Genomic DNA, 22607 nt, shown 5'->3' on the forward strand with positions numbered 1-22607 from the left:
GTACGAGATGGGTGAAGGAAGGGATGTTGTGAATAGTGTCACTATCCTAAACGATTCGAAATGAAGCAGCCCCTGGTGGAATTAAATAGCAAAATTAGAGCTGATGGAGCTAAGAAGCAATTTTCAATTACTAAAATGTGCGACCAGAAACATATCAAAAGCATTTATCGAGTGAGAGCAATTTGCTGCTGTGTAATAATTGGGCTTTACAATCGGTAAAATATTCATACACAATTATCATCTTCCACCCAAACGCTGGAGTCTGGATATTCACGCTCGACTGAATAAAACAGCACATTTCGGCTAGCAGTTAGCTGATCTCCAGTGAAATCTATTCGTACTTTTGTGCTCAGCATCCCAGAATGACTTTACCACTTTATGAGAACCGTTTCAATTATTCATTCGACAGTCGAGCGCACCTTTTCATGTTCCATTTTCTTCGCCAGCCAGCTTTACCAATAGATCAAACACCCGAGAAGGTTGCCACTGAGGGAAGGGGGATTGGGGCTTGAAGATTTCCCGAGACGATGTTTGAAATGGAAAATATTCTCCAGCATCGCACGAAACCGGATAAATGCCGATAAATACAGCCCCATAACAATGATGGCAGCTTTAGTGAATGGAATCTGTTCAGAAGGAAATCGTCGGGAAAATTCCTTCAACCAGTCGGTTTGCGTGTAGCAATGTTACCCTCAGACCCAGATCTGTCACCCAGTGTGTCTCCGAGCAGTCTCGAAGATGAAGTTTGTACATAGAGTAGTAAATTCCAGAAATTAAGTCTCTAGCTGCTCTTCGACAGACACAGCCGGAGGGACCCCAAATTAATTCCTCTGTACGAGTGTTTCACCTACATCGGTAGATTTACGATAAGTAGTATTACGACTGAATTCACGGATTTCTTTTTATTGGAGCGTTAAACACTATGGTAAATTGTACATTCAGATTTCCATCAGAATATTCATTCGTGATCTACTTCAAACATGCATTGAAGAATGCTCAAAATGAGGGTCTGAATGTTTACGTCTGTTGGTAAGATCTCTTTCAGACACATCATCATAAATTGATATAACTTATGAAAGATGGAGAGATTTTTTTTTCAAATCAAAGTTGGGTGTTGTATCTAGTCGAAATCTGGTTACAAGTCGATTGTCGACAAGTCGAAATTAAAATCACATTAAGGTTCAATCAATTGTTATAAATAAGGAGTGAATCGTTCGCTTTCGTTGAACGTTTAGGATGAACAAAAAAATAAATTTATTTATTTTATTTTGCTCTTACGGTGACTTTTTTTTATTACGATGCAAAGAAAAATTAAACATTTGAATCGCTTTAACTAGTTTTTTTTTGTAAACTGCATACTGAGTATCTACTTTTGAACGAAAATTTTGATTTAATTCGTTATGGAGATTTTTGGGCTGTTGAAAGTGAACGTTTGTTTTTGTTGAGACTACCAACACAACATAGCAAAAATTCAAAAAAGGAAAAATTTATGATGCTGAGATATATTTTTATTATATCAAACATATATATTTTTTTTCAATTCATTTATTTGTAAGGCTCAATCGCATAAGCTTTGCGGAGCCGCTAATTCAAGGTTTGTTTATACAAAATTTCTACTAATTGCTATGTTTAGTAGGATTCGACCGAATACTCGCGGTTTACTCGAGGTTAAAGAGGCAACAATTTTTGTGGGACGGGTCAGGTTAGGGATATGGATATGAGGTATCGTTGTCTCAACCGGGAGTTTCCGCACGCACTGTAGCATTGTGCATAATGACCAGGGATAGCATCTGGTGTTCTACTATCTGTCGAGGGTGGGCAACGGCGAGATGAGGGGACAAGACAAACAAACTAATAACGAAAAAGAGAAACACAAAAGTATTAAATACTTATACTAGACCGTTTCACAAACATATAGATCAACTGCATATCGCAGATGTCGCGAGTTCCCAACACGTCTCTAACAGGAACATAGGGTTGTCTTCCTTGGGCCTCAAGGGCACTCAAAAGGTACTCTCTGTCTGCGTAATTATCCGTACATTGCCAAACTGCGTGATCGATGTCATCGTAACCGTTTCCACACCGACAGACGTTGCTTTGAACAAGATTTATTCTGTGGAGATGCACATCTAGCGAGTAGTGGTTGGACATAAGTCTACTCATTACACGAATGAAGTTACGACTTACGTTCAAACCTTTGAACCACGCTCTCGAAGAAACCTTCGGAATAATTGAATATAACCACCGCTCAAGACTTCCAGTGTCCCAATCGGTTTGCCAACTCAAGAGGGAACTCTGACGCAGTAATTGGAAAAATTCATCGCATGAAATCTGTCGAATAAAACAATTCGCCTTCCCGGGCACCCACCCTTGCGAGAGTGTCCGCCTTCTCATTGCCAGGAATTGAGCAATGAGAGGGGATCCAAACAAAGGTTAACTTATAAGATCATTCGATCGGTGCACTCATCGGTGCACTCATCATCTGCACTTTTGTGAGGAAATAAGATGCGTGCCTACTAATTTTCATCGACTGGAGAGCCTCAAGTGAACTGAGACCATCCGAGAAAATGAAGTAATGGTCTGCAGGATTGTTGGAAATCATCCCCAATGCGAAGTCGATTGCTGCCAGCTCAGCCACATAAACGGAACAAGGTTCCTGCAGTTTACGGAAGGCGCTCGAATTTTCATTGAAAACACCGAAGCCAGTGGATCCACTGAGGCGAGACCCATCAGTGAAATATTTCTTCATGAAATATAGTGATGATAAATTCTCATAAACCGAGGTTGTATATTTAGATGAAGAATTTTTTCAAAGTTTTCAATCACAAGTGTGCTCGTGACACCGCATTTCACCAGTATTCTGAGAGAAAGCTCCCAGAATCGGTTCTGTAGAGGAGTTACTCCTGCCAGAACCTCGAGACTCATGTTATGCGTTGAGTGCATACAGCCGAGAGCTATACGCAGACAATGATATTGAATTCGTTCCAATTTTAGAAGGTGACTTTTAGCTCCTGAGAGAAAGCAGAAAGAGCCATATTCCAGAATAGATAGAATAGTTGTTTTATTAAGCGTGGTGGGGATCTCATCTCCCGGATGAGCTCCCCACCACGTGCCGCAAATCGAGCGGAGAAAGTTGACTCTTTTTTGACATTTTTGCTTCAAATACGTAATGTGGGTATTCCAAGTGCATTTTGAATCAAACCAGACACCAAGGTACTTGAAGGTCAATGATTGGCTAATGTTTCTGCCCAAAAGCTTTAGTTGCAATTGGGCTGGGGACCGCTTTCGAGTAAACACTACCAGTTCAGATTTCTGCGGCGAAAACTCGATCCCTAAGTTCCTTGCCCAAGAAGACAAGTTATCTAGGGAATTTTGCAATAGTCTTTGCAGGTTTTCGGCATGAAGACCTATGACGGAAACCACACCATCATCTGCAAGCTGTCTTAGCGTGAATTGTTCTGCCGAACAACTGTCAATATCTTTCACATAAAAATTATAAAGAAGGGGGCTGAGACATGAGACATGAGCCATATAACTATTTCTGGAAGTTGTCAGCTGTCCGAGGGTGTAGTTCATTTGCTTTTCTGACAACAAATTATACAAGAAGTTATTCAAAATTCCTAGCTCCATTCTTTGGAATTGACATATCAAAAACCAGAAAAATTTACACATTTAGTATGCGGTTTGCTGTTTTCAAGAAGGTTTAATTTTCTTTTATTTTCTGTAAAAAGAATTTTTCTAGTGGTTAAAACTTTACAATCTTCTAAGAACAAATACATTTGACAAAATCGACAAAAAATGAGTAATGAATAAATATCTCAAAAGCGAAAAATACACCTTTTTAATTTCTGATAGGTTATGCAAAAAGATTCATTTTTCGGAAAATGATATAAGCAGTCAGGATTTCGAAACCTCGAAAGCCACAGAAAAAAATGTTTTTTCAAGTTTTCGCCTAGAAGTAGTCCGCTGAAGTTCTCAGTATTCTATGGTAAGTTCAATAAGTAAGTAATTCACTGATAATAGATTGGGAATCTGTCTAGACATTCAAAAGAACGAATTCTCAATATACGAGATTTGAGCAAATTCAGAGCAAATTTTTCCTGATAAATCTTTTTTCTTGAAAATTCTTGAAAGCTGAGGATTTTTTACATAACATATCGAAAAATCAGAAAGGCGGATGGTGCGGAAAATCAGTTTAACACCTTTTTTAAAAAAGAAGATTTTGGCATTAGTTTGATATGTCGATTCAGTAGTTAAAGGTTATGAATTTTTGAAAAAAAAATCATTTTTGGAAAAAAAAGAGGAAAAAGTCGATTTTTCGGACCACTCCAAAAATGGAAATGGGTACCCTAATAAAAGAAATTGAAAAACACAGGTTAATATTTTGCGGTAAGGAACAAAACTACTACCACTTTTTACGAAAATCTGAGAACCATTACATCGGTTTGTCATGGAATGGCTGCAAAGGAATATGAAACATATAAGGCATACATTGGAATAGAAGAATTTGAACTTCAAGATACTTTATTCCCTGAATGGTTGAAACAAAACAAGAATTGATAAACAGTCAAGTCACTTTTCCATCCAATAATGACGGAAGAACTTAACAGTATATTTTCAAGTGAACATCAGTAAAAGTCAATTTAGCTCTAGAGTACGGAATTCTATATTTTCATCGCAGAACTCTGTAAACGCCTCGGAAACAACGTCAATGCTTGTCAATTTGGAAAAGTTTCTGGAATTTAACACCGTCGCAACCTTGAGCGTCGGATCATCAAAACCGAATCTTTTTCTCATTTGTTTGATCAGCTCCACGAAAAACTGTGACAAATATTCTTAAAAATGATCTATCTTTTGCTGTCCATTGTTCTGATAGTTTCTTCTGCTGCCATTCCAACCAAAACATACTCAAAAAAATCAACAGAGGTTTTGAAATTAAATTGTTGATGGCAGTCAATATTCTGCAACCAGTCTGATTTTTGTCACATTCATACTAAATGGTGAAAAACATAAATTACATCTGAACATCGTGAAATGCATCTCTTCACCAACGCCGCTAACAAAAGCCAACGAGTGGCGAAGGGTGGGTGTTGGGTGTTGGATTTTAAGCGGCTTGAGTTCCAAAATTTCCTGTATGACCTCGAATTCGTTAATCCTTTTTAGGATATTGAATACACAGCCATTCCATGCCAAACCGATATAGTGGTTCTCAGATTTTCGTTAAAAGTGGTAGTTTTGTACTTTATCGCAAATTATTAGACCAGTATTTTTTTTATTTTTTTGTTTGGGTAACCATTTCCATTTTAGGGTGGTCCGAAAAATCAATTTTTTCGCATTTTTTCCAAAAATGATTTTTTTTTAAATTCGTAACTTTAGAACCACTGTACCAATTGAGATGTTGCAGAAAATTTGAATTATGTTTCGTTTATGATATGTATTTGTTTTTTATAGTTTTCATGGTCTCGGGACCAAAGGCGCTATATTTTTTATATTTTTCCTGGAAAGCTGAGGATTTTTCAAATAACATATCTCGAAACCAGGGAAGCGTTTTTTTCGTTTTTGAGTTATGATTTTTCAAAGTTAACCGATGGTCCAAAAAATCATTTTTCCATATTTTCCCAAAAATAAAACCTCAGCTTTCAGGAAAAAAATATGGCGCCCGTGGTCCCGAAACGATGTAAGCTATAAAAACGTATATAATCAATAATTACGAAAACAAAATCCTTTTTTATACGTCTGAATCTGAAAATCCTTTTTTATACGTCTGAATCGATCCAGTAGATCAAAAGTTTTGATTTTTTGTAGTGGGAAAAATGGGGAAAAATGATTTTTCGGAGCATCGATTAATTTTGAAAAATCATAAATCAAAAACGAAAAAAACGCCTCTCTGGTTTCGATATATGCTATGTGAAAAATCCATAGCTTTCCAGAAAAAATATAAAAAAATTATCGCGCCTTTGGTCCCAAGACTATGAAAACAATAAAAAACGAATACAATCAATAATAACGAGAGCAGAATTCAATTTTCTGCAGTTGTAGTATTTTTTCAAAAAACCAGGTGATTTTAATTTTGGCTTTAATTTGATATATCGGTCATCTGAATCGGTGTAGTAGTTCGAAAGTTATGAATTTTTGAAAAAGTCATTTTTTTGGAAAAAGGAGGAAAAGGTTGATTTTTCGGACAACCCTTGAATGGAAATGGTCACCCTAATAAAAAATTAAAAAAATACGAATGTTTTGCGATAAGGAACAAAACTACCAATTTCAACTACCAATTCAATTTACCAATTTCTGAGAACCACTATATCGGTTTAGAATGGCTGTATATAGGTATATATGCCCCTCAGTAAATGCTCAAGATAGTCAGGGATTTTCTCAAATGCATAACTAGCACACAAATCCAGCGAATGATATGTACATTCGATGACTGTTAGAACTGGGCAATCGATCATCACGGTCGCATCGTCCGACGCGAATCCTTTCAGACGATCCTCGTAATGAATTCCATCCTTATGAAACTGATCAATTATTGCATTGTAAATGCTTCTATGATCAGCAGCACCAAGCGATACTGCGGCGTAAAAGTCGTCATGTACCTTAATGTTGCTTTGTTCAAACGTATGAAATTTCACACGCTGAAAAAATCTGTACAAATCTGTACTCTGTACCGTACAGGATCTGTACCGAAAATAACGAAAGAATCTGTACCTTTCCAGATAAATCTGTACGTGTGGCAACACTGTTCGTATGTATAGGAGAACCTCGATATAACGTATATTTCACTTTCAAAATTGTACGTTGAATCGAATTGTACGCCATATCGAAGCACAATAAAAAAACACAGGATTTTATCTTAAATAACTTTATTTTGTTGCTGTTTGAGTAAGGTTAGGAAATAATGATGAAAAAGTTCGACTAGAATATGAAGCCAACCTTTCTCATGATTTTTCCCTTCATACTAATGATTAAAGCTTGATTCATTTAGAATCCGAACTAACGAAACCTTCTGTATGTCGGGATCGGTTAAAAGTTAAAAAAATGTTTTCATATCAAAATACAGATGATTTATTGTTTCAGAAAAATATTGAAAAAAGCTTGACCAATCACCGGATGCTAACTGAATCAAACCTTTAAGCGATCAATAAAATTACGTTATATCGAGTGATGTTACATCGAAGTTCCTCTGTATTTCGAACCATGAAAGGATTAATCCGGTAAGAGAAATTTACAAATGGAGTTGCGAGTATGTTCCTCTCCTAAGCCAACTCCTACGATATCATGAAGCAACATTCAAGCTCTAGTTAGTTAACTATCTAATGTTAGAATTCGTGAATATAATAAATATCAATATACATCAGGACAGCACTCACTACTCAAGCCATGCATAACCGAATAGAGTAAGCTTGAAGGAACGTAAAAAGACAGCTTCGAGTCGTTGGGAGTTACCTAATTGTGACACTGACATACAATGATATTGACATGGGAACATGAAAGTTTCGATGTATACAATTGTTCAAAAAGTCTAACGATTTTGAACAAATTAGCTTATTATTCACGAATTTGAACGCTCTCGTCTCTTCAGAGTATATATTGTTCCACCCCTTTTTTGCAGTGCACTCCCAACCAGGGTTGCCATAATGAAATCTGTGTTTTTGCTATCAAAAAATCTTTTTATCTGTGTTTTTTCTCAAAAAAACTGTGTCGAAATCTGTATGAAGCCTTTGTGGTCGTTGGTCTGGTCTCAGTCACCACAGCAAAGAATATACTGATATTACAATTTATGCAACAATTTATGATATCACAGTTTTTCTAAACGAATATTTATGTCTTTTGAACCTATTCACGAACCAAGACGGTGCTACTATGAATAATAGATAACGATAAAAGTTTTCATCCATGCTTGAAGAAAGGATTAGAACGTTCGTCGCCCAAAGCGACGTTTTGAGTTTCTTGTTGCGCCCAACTTGCGGATAAATGATTAAATGAAGCTCAAATTTAGTTTGTAGACAACTTTTACATGATCTAACAATATTTTTTGAAATTTGAAGACAAATTAACAACAATAACACATGCCAAATTCATATTATATTGTTTTCGCGAAAAACTGCAGTACAAACCATCCATGCTATAAATTAATACAAAGTATAGTATAAACATTATAATAATATTGTTATGATTTTATTATTTTTCTACATATCTTATAGTTACATTTAGGTGCCAATTCTATCCAATTCCGTTTAAAAATCATATTCAATTTGAACGACGAAAGTGTCACCCATATCTGGTGTTATTTATCTGTTGTAAAGCTAGTCGATGAGACAGAATTTTGCATCTTTTCGCCTTAGATTGAACATGAGAAATCAGTACTACACGCTACATATGAATGCCAAAATGACTCTTATTCAGATTGATTCGGATGCTATATGAATAAAATTGATGAGTTGGCCATACTAGATCGTTATTTTCAAAAATCTGTAAATCTGTATGAAAACCAAAAAAATCTGCATCTACAGATTCTTGGTTTCAAAAAGTCTGAAAAATCTGTATAAATACATATTATTTTGTAGATATGATAACCCTGCTCCCAACCCGAAAGCACTGCCCCCGTCATCCAAACGCTGTCTGACGCAGAAATTGCTTCTATTACGTGCCTGCCTGCCGAAGAATCCCACACATATTACACATTCAGGACATCGCACCGTTCGTCCTTTGGTGCTTCAATTTCCGTCGGAATCACTCAGCTTTTGCTTCCTCTGTGAGTAACCAGAACATTTTGAGCGGACGAACGGATGGAACGAACTTCCCGGCCATCTTGGGGTGGGCAAAATGAAGCAATTCATTCGCTTGGGAAGAAGTCAACCGCTGGTAGCAGACGAAACAGCACTCAGGAAAATTCACCTTCAAAAGGTACCTTTCTAAGAGTGCAAGAGTGTATGTCTGGCAGACATGATTCGAGCTGAGTGATTCCAACCATGAATCTTAGATAATAGGAAAAAAGGTTTCTGTTATTCATATTGCTCCAGAGAATTTTGCTTCCGATCCATTCACCCTAAGCAATTCAAAAACAATGCGAACTTCTGACTCCAGAAATATTTTCAGGAATAAATAAGGGAACAAAAAAAAACCGTGACCCGGAAAAACAAGATACGACTATTCCGTGATTATTACCAGAAGGTTTCGCCCCATTTCTATACAAATGAGGGAAAAATGATAATTTTTCTCACTTTTTCCTGCGGTGGGGAAAACGAGGAGACACACAATAATTGAGTTATTATTTTGAAATATGCTCATGATAAATGTCAGCATTTTTTTTTTTTTGCGAGAACGAAAAAGCCCTTCCGCAAAGTGTTATTTATTTATCTTCTGTATCATCATCCATGCCGAGACTGTCCGAAAGGGTTCAATGGGGTTTTTCATTCCGCGCCAGAAAAGAAAAACTACGGAACCCCTCAATACGGGTGACCGATTGAAAGTGGCCCAAGCTGGAATCTCGAAGGGGGAAAGGTTAAAACAATCAGACGGATCGGATTTTGGCACTTGTTCGAGTCGCCATGAATTATTTCATCGGCTGTTGTGTTTCAATTGTCCACCTAGGTCAATTGGGTGCATGCCATTGGTTGCGGAAGGAAATAGGTTGCGCCGTTTCCCGGGAATAGCAGATTGTTATTTGCAAGTGAATAGGCGCATTGATGAATTATTCAATTTCGAAAGAATTATCCAGCATAACTGTTTAATATTAGAGATACCAGATTTTTTTTCTATTTTAGTTTGAATTTATAGAACTTTTAGATTTCAACAGATTTCTCTTTTTGCAATACAGGTCGGACTCGATTATCCGGGATTCGATTATCCAGAATCTTAGACGAGATAATGAAAAATCAAAATCCAAGATGACCGCAGGTCTCAAATAAACAATTACTTTTTAAAGGTTCCATTCAGCTTGCCCTGTTTGTATGTATGTTTGAGTGTTTGTAGGGTTGTCCCACATTAATAGAAAATTGACCCCGTTCCTGACTGATTGATCAGAAATTTGGAACATAGTTTTAATTCTGCTGTCATTATAAAACTGCGTATTCCATGATTTTGAAAAATTCAATTTGGCCACCGCTAAAAAATGGCTGAATGGCCATTTTTACACTACACTATGAACAACATAAATTCGATAAGGTCGTCGCCACAAAATGGTCGACTATTCATTTTTTGCAATCTCTTCAATATTGGTATCAAATGAAACGATTTGACTAATAGAATACAGTACATCATCAAAATATTCCAAAGAAAGTTAGGTAAGAAATAAAAATAAAAATAAAATTTGAATGGTTTTAATGTAGAGAAGTATACTGATGATACAGACAATTTACTAAAAACTAGAAAATAAAATAAGTAGAGAAAACTTTTTAAGTTAAACGGTTTGTTAAGAATGGCTCGGAAGTGATCGGATATCACTTCACTTTACATTGGATTCAAATTCAAATTCTTTATTCCAACACAATTGCGCGATAAATTCTCAATTCATAGAATTTATATAGGTCGGGATTCATCAACTACAAAAACTATTCTGCCATATTTCAATAAGCTTTAGTTCCTTTTATCAGCTTTTTCTTCTGTGTTATCAAGCTTAACTATGTGTGTGTTCATTCTATTTGACTAACTATGCTGTGACAGAAGGATGGTCACAGTTGACTTATTTCATAGTACACAGCACGTTTTAATGTACTAAAAGCTGGAAAATAATTAGACAAGTAGCAGTTAGTAGTGATCACATCCGTTCCTTCATTAATTTAGGGCAATGATGAGACTAAAATAAAATCGTGGGTTATATGATAAAACAACTAACTGTGCATAATGAAAATCCAACGTTTATTTCTTACCTTATTTTCTTCGGAATATTTTCATGGTGTACTGTATTCTATTAGTCAAGTCATTTCATTTGATACTGATATTGAGGGATGGCAAATAAAATACATAGTCGACCATTTAGTGGCGGCAACCTTTTTGAATTTATGTTGTTTATTTTGTTTCGTGTTCTCCAAGTCAAGTCATTCAGCCATTTTTTAGCGACGGCCAAACTGAATTTTTCAAGATCATGGAATATGTAGTTTATAATAAGTAGAATAAGTAGTAAGTAGTTAGTAGAATTAAAGGTGTCTTCCAAATTTCAGATCAATCAGTCAACAGGAACGGGTTCAATTTTCTATTAATGTGGAACAACCCTACAAACATTCAAACATATATACAAACAGTTGAAGCTGAATGAAACCATTTAAAAAGTAATTAATTGTTTGGGGACTGCGGCCATCTTGGAGTTTTTTGGAGATTTTTTATGATCTGCAATGTTCTACTAGTCAAGAACTTTCTTCTGATACCAATATTGATGAGGTTTGGAAAATACATATGGCACCATTTTGTGGTGGCGACCATTTTTGATTTGCATTGTTCATAAATAACTGTATTGTATTGCATTTTGTAGCGGCCGCCATCTTGGATTTTCAAGATCACGTAATACGCACTTTTATAATGACACCAGGGATAAAGATGTGTTCTAAATTTCAGATCAATCGGTCAACAGGAAGGGGGTTAAAATTATATTAATGTGGTAAAGCGCTACAGACAAAGTTACAAGGTTACAAAGTTACAAAGTTACAAAGTTACAAAGTCACAAACATACAAACGGGTCAACCTAGATAAAACCGTTTAATAAATAAGTGCAAATCATAATTACAATACGTTTAGCGAGAGAAAATCCTTTTTTTATGACTTTTTTCCATGAGTGAAAAATGATGATGATGATGATCCCACCTCATACCCCTACAAAGGTTTGAGCTGGACGATTTATCTTTAAGATAATTATGAATTTACAGATATACATGGAAACCAGTATGCAAAACAAAACGGACTGGTTTTGTTGCAGACATAAATTTGCTTTCAATAGAACAGCAGGCAATAGGCGAAAGTTGAAAAATTGAATGGTCAAGGCTTGTCAAGAAAATTTCCATACCGGGAAGATCCTTGACTGATCGGGAATTGAATCCGATATCTGAAAGTTTCTACTAGAGACTCACTCTGAGATCTGCCACAGTACAGAAAAAACCTCGACATAACCATCTGCTAATGCGATAGTTTACGAGTATTCTGTAGGGGCTATCCCGAGCTCGATTCCGGTTTCCACTGTAGATCCTAAAAAATTTCATTGTACATCGGTTTTCGTCAGTGTTCAGAATCTAGATTGTCTATGCCTACAGAAACGCGCGCGTGGCTCAGACGATTGTAGACTACTCTTGTATGTACTTTTTTAGCTTAATTTAAACAACAATAATGTGGAAAAAATCCATCATCATCAGTACGAACATAGTAGCTAATGCATCTGAAAAATACATATAAACACTTTGGCTAATTCATAACACAGATTTAACATATATGATACACAATTTTTTGAACTCGGCTATTGTTGCTGCTCGTTTAATATTTCTGGGCATCGAATTGAAGAAATTCACTCCTTTATATAATAGCGAGTTTTGCGACCTACTAAATAGAATGTTGGGTGTTCTTGCATCATTCGCCTTTCTTGTATTATACCTATGTAAATCACTTCCTCGTTCAATTCGATCACACAAGTATCGAGGCAGCATTCCATTCAAAATTATTCAAAATGAAAGATGAACACCATTGTCAAGTAATAAATCCTTTGCCTAACAGATAACCACTGTAGCGCGTCCAACATTATGCTAGAGGAAGTGTATCTATGACATTTTAATACTAATCGCATGATCTTATTCTGTAAGCGCTGCAATCTCAATAATTGTGTGCTATTTGCAAGGAAAAAGATGGATGAGCAGAAATATATGTGAGGTGAGACTAGTGATTTGTACAATCTAATTTTACTAGTTATAGTTAACTAATTCTTCAAACGGCATATGACGCCATACTTTTTAGCAATTTTTTTGATGACATTATCAATGTGAGACTTAGCAGCTAGTTTGTCATCAATCACTACTCCTAGATATTTGATTTCTGTAACGCGTTCGAGTGCCTCACCATCGATTTCAAAATTACCGTTGAATCTGGAGTTTGCTGAAGAAATGAGCATGTATTTAGTCTTACTAACATTTAGTTTCAATTGTTTAAGCCACAGCCACTTGCCACAGAGCAAGAGAATGAAGATCTTCGTTCAAATATACCGCGGATTCATTCAAGTCCTTAGCTGCGTTTAACAGAACAGTATCATCCGCGAACAAATTAACACCACAAAAACGTAAAACTCTCCGCATATCATTAATATATAAAATGAAAAGAATAGGCCCTAACACACTTCCCTGCGGTACACCAAGTGTGTTACCGATGGGAGCAGAAATAAAATTGTTAAAAGAAGTCTTCTGAGTTCTATCACACAAATAGCTTTCAAACCATTTATATGATAATCCTACAATTCCCATGCGCTTCAATGTTTGCAACAATAAGGCCCTAGAAATTGTTTCAAAGGCGCGTTTTAAATCCAAGAAAACCGCAAAAATAGTTTCTTTAGCCTCGATATTTTCTTTCCACTTTGCTAACACCAGATTCAGTGCGGTCTCACATGAGTGTCCCTCTCGATATCCCGACTGTTTTGATATCAGCAAGTTGTTATTATCTATATATTCCATCAGCTGGCCTTTCACTACAAGTTCTAAAATTTTTTCTATTGTGTGTAACATGTTAATAGGCCGGTACTCTTCGGCTTTATCCGTCCCATTAACTTTGGGGATGGGAACTACAAGTGATTCCTTCCAAACTTCAGGCACGTGCCCAGTTTGCAATGATTCACATGAATGCAATCTTGAATCACTTTTGCGTTGACATTGTAGATACCAGCCGGTTTCCGCAAAAAAAAAAACAAATATCTCTCAACTCTGCAAATGTGATGGGTAGAAAACATTCTAATCTACAATTGTTATGTATCGGCTGTATTATTTCGTGAGGCTCATTGACCAATTCTTTGATTGATCAATTGAACACTGTTCACAAAATAATTGTTGAATTTTTCCGCTATCATTTGTTCTGAATGTTCTTCTGAACCTTCGAAAGTTATGGACCGCGATAAACTATTCTTAGTGTTAAGTAAATTTTTCAATATTGTTCATAACTCCTTACTGTTATTCTGATGTTGATCGATTTTCCTCTGAATATATTCACATCTAGTCTTTTTCAAGGCTTGTGAATACATGTTCCTCGTGGAGGTGTACCTATACTAATCATTCTCTAAATTACTTCTACAAAACTTCACGTACTGTTTATCTTTTTAACGTTTGAGACATGAAGAGTGATAAAGAGTACCAGCTGTGCGAATTTTTCAAATCGATTTGTTTTTCAATAACTAAGCTATTGGTACACACTTTCAATACATTAGTGAGAACAGCTGCCTTCAAATCCAAATTGTCAGTTATTGCAGAAGAATCGAGATTACTCTCGACTTGATGAGACAGTGCTTCTTTTGAATACAGCACTTGATTTTAACTTTATTTTCTTCACGTTCACTCTGTTCATTCTCAATATAAACAAAAATTGTCTCATGGTCCGTTATTTTAAATTTGGCCTCTATCAAAGAACGAACTGTGTTAAAATTAGTGAAAACGTGATCTATCAAAGTTCTACTGTGTCTAGTAATTCTAGTTACATCGGAAACAGTCTGTTTCAAGTTATAAAAATCAGATAGTTGTTTCAGTTGCTTCGAGTTCTGCACGTTGAGCCAATCAATGTTGAAATCACCAGCAATAATATTTAATTTGCTACTATCGATGAAATTTTCCCACCAGTTTTCCAAAATTTCTAAAAATCGCTGGTCACTTGAACTGGGGGAGTGATATAAAATTCCCAAATATCCCATCTGCATACCCCTTTCAACTGAAATTGCCAAGAACCAATTATTTTCAACAGATTCGTTTATCCGAATTTTAAATTTAATCGATTCTTTTGCGTAAATAGCAACTCCTCCAGTATGTCTGGAGCGTGATAGGCAAAAAGCAACTTGCCTATCTTACCTTGCAACCCGGGATATTATATTGATCGAATGAATTCTCATCAACAATATGAGTTTCTGAGAGAAAGACTAACCGTGGACGGAAGTTTTCTACGACATGTCGCATTGCAACGTAATTCGTAGAAAGTCCAGCTATATTGAAGTATATTAATTCTAGTTTCCTGTCACATTTTCTTTTCTTGAGTTGCTATTTACTAGGAAAAATGTTGCTTTTTCTTTTTCACTTGTGCCCGAATTCTCCACATTTGAAACAACGTAGAACATTAAAGGCCTCAGCAACTGAACACTTATCCCATCCGATGCTTACTTTTCTAGTAACCATCAGACATCTATAAGTGTCATAATCTACCTCAATAATCGTATTGTATTTGTAGTACTTTAAACGTGGATTCTCATATTCCGCAATAACTTTTACATCTTTAATCGTGATGTCTTCATTTTAACTTTTCTAATGGTCAACGAAAACATCTGAGGAAAATCGATCACTCATTCCCAAAACTTTCAATCTTGGTTTTATCGGTTTGGGATCAACAGCGTTGAACTTATCTCCCAGATTACTTTCGATGCTACTCTTCACAGATTCTACATTATCCCCTGCCGCACACTCGACCATAATCGAGCCGTCTTTCCCGTTTCTAAAATTACTAATTTTGTGGATTTTTGGATCTAATTTCTCTTTCAAAAATTTTCTTGTATCATCATTTTTATGCGAAGACTCGACAGGTTTAATAACAATGACAGGGCAAGCCTTACGTTTTTTTCGGATTTCGACTTTAACACACTTGCATATGTGCGGACATTATTCTCAACCTCGTCATCATTTATATTGTCATCTATTTCCACTTGTATCGGTTCTTCGCGCTGATTCATTAAAATTTGTTTTTTCTACTAGAGCAGTCCGCATCAGAACGAGCTGTTCTATTGCTCAGAACCCGCTTCCGGTTTATACCAGCTAATTTTTTGTCTTCGATATTATTTTCAATAAATGAACTTTTCAAATCTTTCAATTGTTGAGAAATATTGACCTCAATACTTCCCATCTTCTCAATAAGAAGTTTATCGAAATATCTGATCAGTTTCTCCATTTCATTCTCAATGTCAACCTTTACATGCTCATCGATGTTTCTTTGGAACTCGTTCAGAGAAAGTGAAAGAGAAGAGATTTACTCAATTTTTTTAAACTCAATACTCCGGATAATCGAGTCCGACCTGTACATCGAATAGAAAGAATTACTTCAAATACGGTTATTAGTTTTAAGTGCCTCAATGAAAGATTGGCAGCGTTTTTAGCAAAACTTAAAAACAATGTAAAATGTTGAATCGTAGCAAATTTATCAAACATTTGATATGAATCTAAACAAAACTTTGAAAAAAAAAAGAATGTGACTAACAATTTAGTCGAATTTGATTGAAATTCGGCCCTAATTCTACTGAAATTCCTATGATTTTTATTTTAATTAGTGGAATGGTATACACCGTATACGTTTCCAAGGTAAATGAATCCTCTTGGAAATGCAAAATGGTATGACACACTAACTTTATCATGAAAGATTATTTCGACTTTGAATTCATCTTAATGAAATTTGTAAATTTACAAACGATTCCAATTTTCAGGCTTAAATATTCCAAGTCATAATGGATGGTAGTGTTATTTATCAACGCAATTATTCCATGTTCAAATCCCAGCTCAATCCATGGTCCATTTCACAGCCACCCTGCAAAATATTGCAGGCTCAGCATTGCAATGTGCATTCCACACACCCACAACCAGACAATAACTGCCCGTAAATGTATAATTCAAAAGACATGCAATCACTTCGCTAGCTTGTTTGCAATCAATATTGAATAAATTTTAATGAATTGCTCCAAGAGTCGCCTTTCTGACCATTGTTGGCAGTCCTCTGCACACCAGAAAATGTGTGCCGATTTAGCAGATGATTCGGGCCAGCTGTGCCTGTCCGTTGTCCTTGTTGAATGCAAATTGCTCAATTGGTTGCGTAAGTTGGGATGATTTAATCACTGACTAGCAGCAGCGGCGGTGGGAAGGACGAGAAGGGTATATTAATAAATTACGACTGATCCAGCTCAGCAGCAAAAGCACCTCACTTCATTTGATGACGTGATCATAATACATCATTACGAGTGAACTGTAAAATGTAATGAGTCCACCCCAACGAATCCTTCAATTTGAGGCACAACAAACTTTATCTCCCAACTCACTGCCTTCTTCTCGCTGTTTCCATCTCGATTATGCGTTCAATCTAGCAAATTAGCTTATATACATATATTTTCCCTTTAGAGACAGAGTTTCACACATTTTCTGACCTCGTGAACCTTTTTCCTTCATTCTTTTTTGTTGTTTTTGCCACCCAAAAACAACAGCAACACAACGATGGGTATGTAGTTTTCGGGGGCCCAAAAAAGGCCCAACTTTCTCGGCGCCCATTTCGCCATTTTTACTATGGATGCTGCATATCAGGCTCCGTAGGCATAAGACAGCAAAAAATTGGACCGTATGAAAAATATGTTCACCATCGGCTCCGCACCAGAGGGGGGCCTCCATCATATGAATTGCATTCACAACAGCGCACCAGAACGCGGAGGCCACCGCACCCAAAAACCATTTCTTCGCTGGCTTTCATCCCGTTCTGCCGCACAAAATATGGCAGAAAAGGATAAAACCACACTTTTAGGGTTTCCCACCCCCCACAACCTCCGCATGCGGGGCGGCATGGAAAAAGCAAACTTTGTCGTTGTAATAGTCGACGCACAGCAGAAAATGCGCTTATTTTCAATTCCAGCAGCCGCCGTTTGACCCGGGGCTTCAACGTAAACACACACCTACAACAACAACACGGATGACGGTCGGAGTGTGGAAGCTTAGTCTAAGCTAATTCCGGTGGCCCTTCCTCGCGCAAATATCACACGAGATATCTGCCTGACTGTGCGGGATTAGACTCTAAACTGAACCACGTGATGAAAAACCAGCTGGAAATGCGTTAACCTCGAGGTTTAATATTTATAAGAGAGACAGAGAGGGTGGCAGCGAAAACAGCATATTCGTTTATACCTCTATTGGGGGCGTTGGGGATGGATGTGTTTTGATAGAACTACTGGCAAATAGGATCCTTACTCCTTTGGTGGGTTGTTTTTGTAATTTTCTCCCACGACACGGGTGGTTTTCCCAATTTAATTTTGACACTGGAGAGTCAACTTATGATAAATTTAATATTTAATGGGGTGAGATTGTGAACGTGAATCATCCTAACTCCAATACTCCGAACTCCGAATATCAATTTCCTTTTGAACAACATAGACAAAACATAATAGTTCTGCAAACCAAAGCATTTTTGCTTAACCAAGATCATAGCATCCGATGAAATTGAATACACATGGTTTCTAATATTGTATTAATTTTTTCCTATAGATTTTCACCGAAAAGACGCTGTTTATATTGAATTGTTCTAACGCTTTATTCTTGAAAGGAAAAATAATAACTAATAAAATATCCTATCGAGATAAAACTTTTTTTCTATACTGCATTGCTTCTGGAGTGTTTATTATCGAGATAATGGCTAATTCTAATTCTTCAAACACACCTCTACAAATATTTGCATTCCTGGAATTGTTATTAAGCCTGCTGCAATCTCTATACATATAAAAATGTTCTGTTCGTTTGTGTACGCGTCATAAACTCGAAAAGTACGGAACCGATTGAGCTCAAAAATGTACACAATATACAATCCACTTCAAGGAGTGTTGTTACGGCATAAAAAATTGAAAAATTGGAATGTAGGGGTTTTTGGGGCCGGGGAAGGTTTTCGTGATATTTTGAGACCCCTCCCCCTCTCTAAGGGGGGGGCTGCCATACAAATGAAACACAAATTTCTGCATTACTCGGAAATTAACCAAGCAAACGAAACCAAAGTTGGTATGTGAAAGTTTTTGGGTGCAATAAATGTTTCTATGATGGTTAGACAGTCCTTCCCCCACTCAAAGGGGGGGCTGCCATACAAATGAAACACAAATTTCTGCATTACTCGGAAATTAACCAAGCAAACGAAACCAAAGTTGGCATGTGAAAGTTTTAGGGTGCAATAAATGTTTCTATGATGGTTAGACAGTCCTTCCCCCACTCAAAGGGGGGGGGCTGCCATACAAATGAAACACAAATTTCTGCATTACTGGAGAATTAATCAAGCAAATGAAACCAAATTTGGCATGTGGAGGTTTTAGGATGCAATAAATATTTCTATGGTGTTAAGATACTCCTTCCCCCTCTCTTAGAGGGGGCTGCCGTACAAATGAAACACAAATTTTTGCATTACCCGATAATTAATCAAGCAAATTAAACCAAATTAGGCATATGGAAACTTTAGGGTGCAATGAATGTTTCTATGGTGGTTAGATACCCCTCCCCCCCCCTTTAGGGGTGGCTGCCATACAAATAAAACACAAATTTCTGCATTACTCGAGAATTAATCAAGTAAATGGGCGGGACGAAGTTTGCCGGGTTAGTTAGTCTATTTTTATAAAAATGGAGTGATGTCTGTCTGTCTGTCTGATTCTTATAGACTCGGAAACTACTGAACCGATCGACATGAAAATTGGTTTGTTGGGGTTTTTGGGGCCGGGGAAAGTTTTCGTGATATTTTGAGACCCCTCCCCCCTCTCTAAGGGGGGGCTGCCATACAAATGAAACACAAATTTCTGCATTACTCGGAAATTAACCAAGCAAACGAAACCAAAGTTGGCATGTGAAAGTTTTAGGGTGCAATAAATGTTTCTATGATGGTTAGACAGTCCTTCCCCCACTCAAAGGGGAGGCTGCCATACAAATGAAACACAAATTTCTGCATTACTCGAGAATTAATCAAGCAAATGAAACCAAATTTGGCATGTGGAGGTTTTAGGATGCAATAAATGTTTCTATGGTGTTAAGATACTCCTTCCCCCTCTCTTAGAGGGGGCTGCCGTACAAATGAAACACAAATTTTTGCATTACCCGAGAATTAATCAAGCAAATGAAACCAAATTAGGCATATGGAAACTTTAGGGTGCAATGAATGTTTCTATGGTGGTTAGATACCCCTCCCCCTCTCTTAGGGGTGGCTGCCATACAAATAAAACACAAATTTCTGCATTACTCTAGAATTAATCACGCCCATTTAGGGCGGGACGAAGTTTGCCGGGTTAGCTAGTATATATATATATAAATGTTGTGTTCGTTTGTGTACGCGTCAAAAACTCGAAAAATACGAAACCGATTGAGCTCAAAGTTGGACACAAAATACATTTTACTCCGAGGAATGTTGTTTCGGCATAACAAATTTAAAAAATTGGAGAAAAATGATCTTTTATATGGCCATAGTACGTAAACTTCTTATGAAAATCGACCATTTCGTATTAAATATGAATTCTATGTGATGGAAACATCTTTTTCCAAGTATTTGACAGAATCGTGAACTGAAATTGTGTTTCGAAATGATTTAAAATTTATCGATTTCCCTCATCTATCTCTATATATACAAAAATGTTCTGTTCGTTTGTGTACGCGTCAAAAACTCGAAAAATAATAAAAAAAATGAAAATTCAACTCAACCATGCAACCACAATGTGCCACAGCAAAGCGTGGCAGGGTACAGCTAGTATCTAATATAGTATCAGTGTGTTGCTTAAATATCTAAAGCATATGCGCTAGGAATATGATAAAAATTGATGAGTTGAAAACTAATTTTGACTAAAAATAGCTGGTGATGAACCGACTTTTTTCATTCCTCTGGGTCATCGCAGCTCGATTTGATTATAACTAACAATTTGAGCAAAATCTTGAGATTTGGTCAAATTGATGTCCCGAATATGTCACAACACGATCTGATTTTTGCTTATCTTGATTTCGATAAAAATACTGTCCCTAATGAATTATTTTATCGTGACTACAAACGGGTCGATCCTGATAGGATTGTGTTAGAATTTAACAAGCTTGATACTCAAATTCAAAAGGCTATGATTGATCGTGATCTTGCGTACAAACAATGGAAAATTTCTAGGAACCAAAATGATTTGACTTTTTTTAAACAATTGAGAAATTCAACGAATCTGTTAGTGGTTCAAGCAAAACGTAACTATTACAACACTCAACTATCTGCTAGCTTGTTACCTAATGAGTTTTGGAAAAAGTTTCGGGCATTAGGATTTTCTAGCCGATTAATGCAAAACGATATAAATTTCGATGTCAATGAAATGAATGGTAACTTTCACAAAAAAAATTCTAATGAAATTACTGATCATTTCATCAAATGCCTGATTATGGTTTCGACGATAGTTTCCGCTTCCGATGTATTCAGGACTACGATATTACAAATTCTATTTATGAAGTTTCGTCAAATGCTGTGGGTCCAGACGGCCTTCCTATAAAATTTGTAAAGTTAATCCTTCCTGTTTTACTTGATCTATTAACATACATGTTCAACAATATCATTATCCTTTCCAAATATCCCCAAGCGTGGGAATACTCCAAAATAATACCTTTGAAAAAGATAAACAACATATCAAAAACAACATTGGACAACTTACGACCCATAAGTATTTTATGCGCGATATCGAAAAGCTTCGAAAGAATTCTGAAAACTCAAATGTGCTCTTATTTGCATGAGCATAGTTCAATAACATCTTTTCAGTCTGGTTATCATGCGGGTCATAGTACCAAAACGGCTATGCTTAAAATTTTTGATAATGTTGGTGCTGCTATCGACAGTGACAGTGGCAAAGTGATCATGATTTTTTAGATTTCTCTAAAGCTTCTGATACGATTTCTCATAATCAGCTGTGCAATAAGCTTAAATTGCTTTTTAATTTCAAGGCTTATGCCGTTAAACTCATTGAATCCTACTTACGTGATCGTATGCAAGCAGTCTGGTCAAATGGAATTCTCTCAAATTTCCTACCAGTTACTTCGGGTGTGCTGCCTCAGGGGTCGGCATTTCAAGATATTATTAAGTGTCCGAAATATGGTTCAGAACGGTATGTAGTTTTTTAAACTCGCCTTTCTCAAAGGTTGGTGCATAAAAAAACAAATTCGTTTCAAAGAATTTTTGTTAATACTAGTACTTATTCAAAGAACGTTTTCAAATTTTTCCTAGAACTATATTTGAAATTCGATTCTTTGGTGCATATGCTCATGGAATAGGTCTATTAAGGTAGGATTCTAGTCTAGACGTATGAAAAATTAAAAAAGAATAAATTCTTCTTAGTTCTGAAGCTTGGGCATTCAAGAATACACTCTAGAAAGAACTTTTCCATTATCTACCGAGTTATAGGCATTTTAGTGATGCGGTATCTAATCTAGTACGGCAATACAATTAATTTCAAACGCGTTTTTATCGAAACTATTTTTTTTTCAAGCGTCGTACACGAAATCTCAAGATACACTGAACCGATTCATGTCGAATTTAAATGAATATAATCTGTATGCATCTCTCTATCGCATGAACCAATAAAAAATAATAATTTTTTATTGTTTCTGAAAAACGTTTTGAACAGTCTTTTTTTTCAAACAGCCGCCATTTTGCCAAAAACATGTTTTTGACTTGTT

The 22607-nt window shown here is 36.4% G+C and overlaps 2 protein-coding genes across 7 annotated transcripts in view; both read left to right on the forward strand.

The window, feature by feature from the left end:
* LOC129771653 (insulin-like growth factor-binding protein complex acid labile subunit) overlaps positions 1-22607 on the forward strand; it is a 671410-nt gene that overhangs the window by 645948 nt on the left and 2855 nt on the right. The gene's annotated exons all lie outside the window — the stretch shown is intronic.
* LOC129765919 (carboxypeptidase N subunit 2-like) overlaps positions 14546-22607 on the forward strand; it is a 32473-nt gene continuing 24411 nt past the window's right edge. The window contains exon 1 of the mRNA XM_055766363.1: positions 14546-14671. Coding sequence (XP_055622338.1) covers positions 14546-14671 — 126 coding nt within the window. The remainder of the gene's footprint in view (positions 14672-22607) is intronic.

The sequence above is a fragment of the Toxorhynchites rutilus genome, chromosome 2 (assembly GCF_029784135.1).
Source record: "Toxorhynchites rutilus septentrionalis strain SRP chromosome 2, ASM2978413v1, whole genome shotgun sequence".
Classification (NCBI taxonomy): Eukaryota; Metazoa; Arthropoda; class Insecta; order Diptera; family Culicidae; genus Toxorhynchites; species Toxorhynchites rutilus.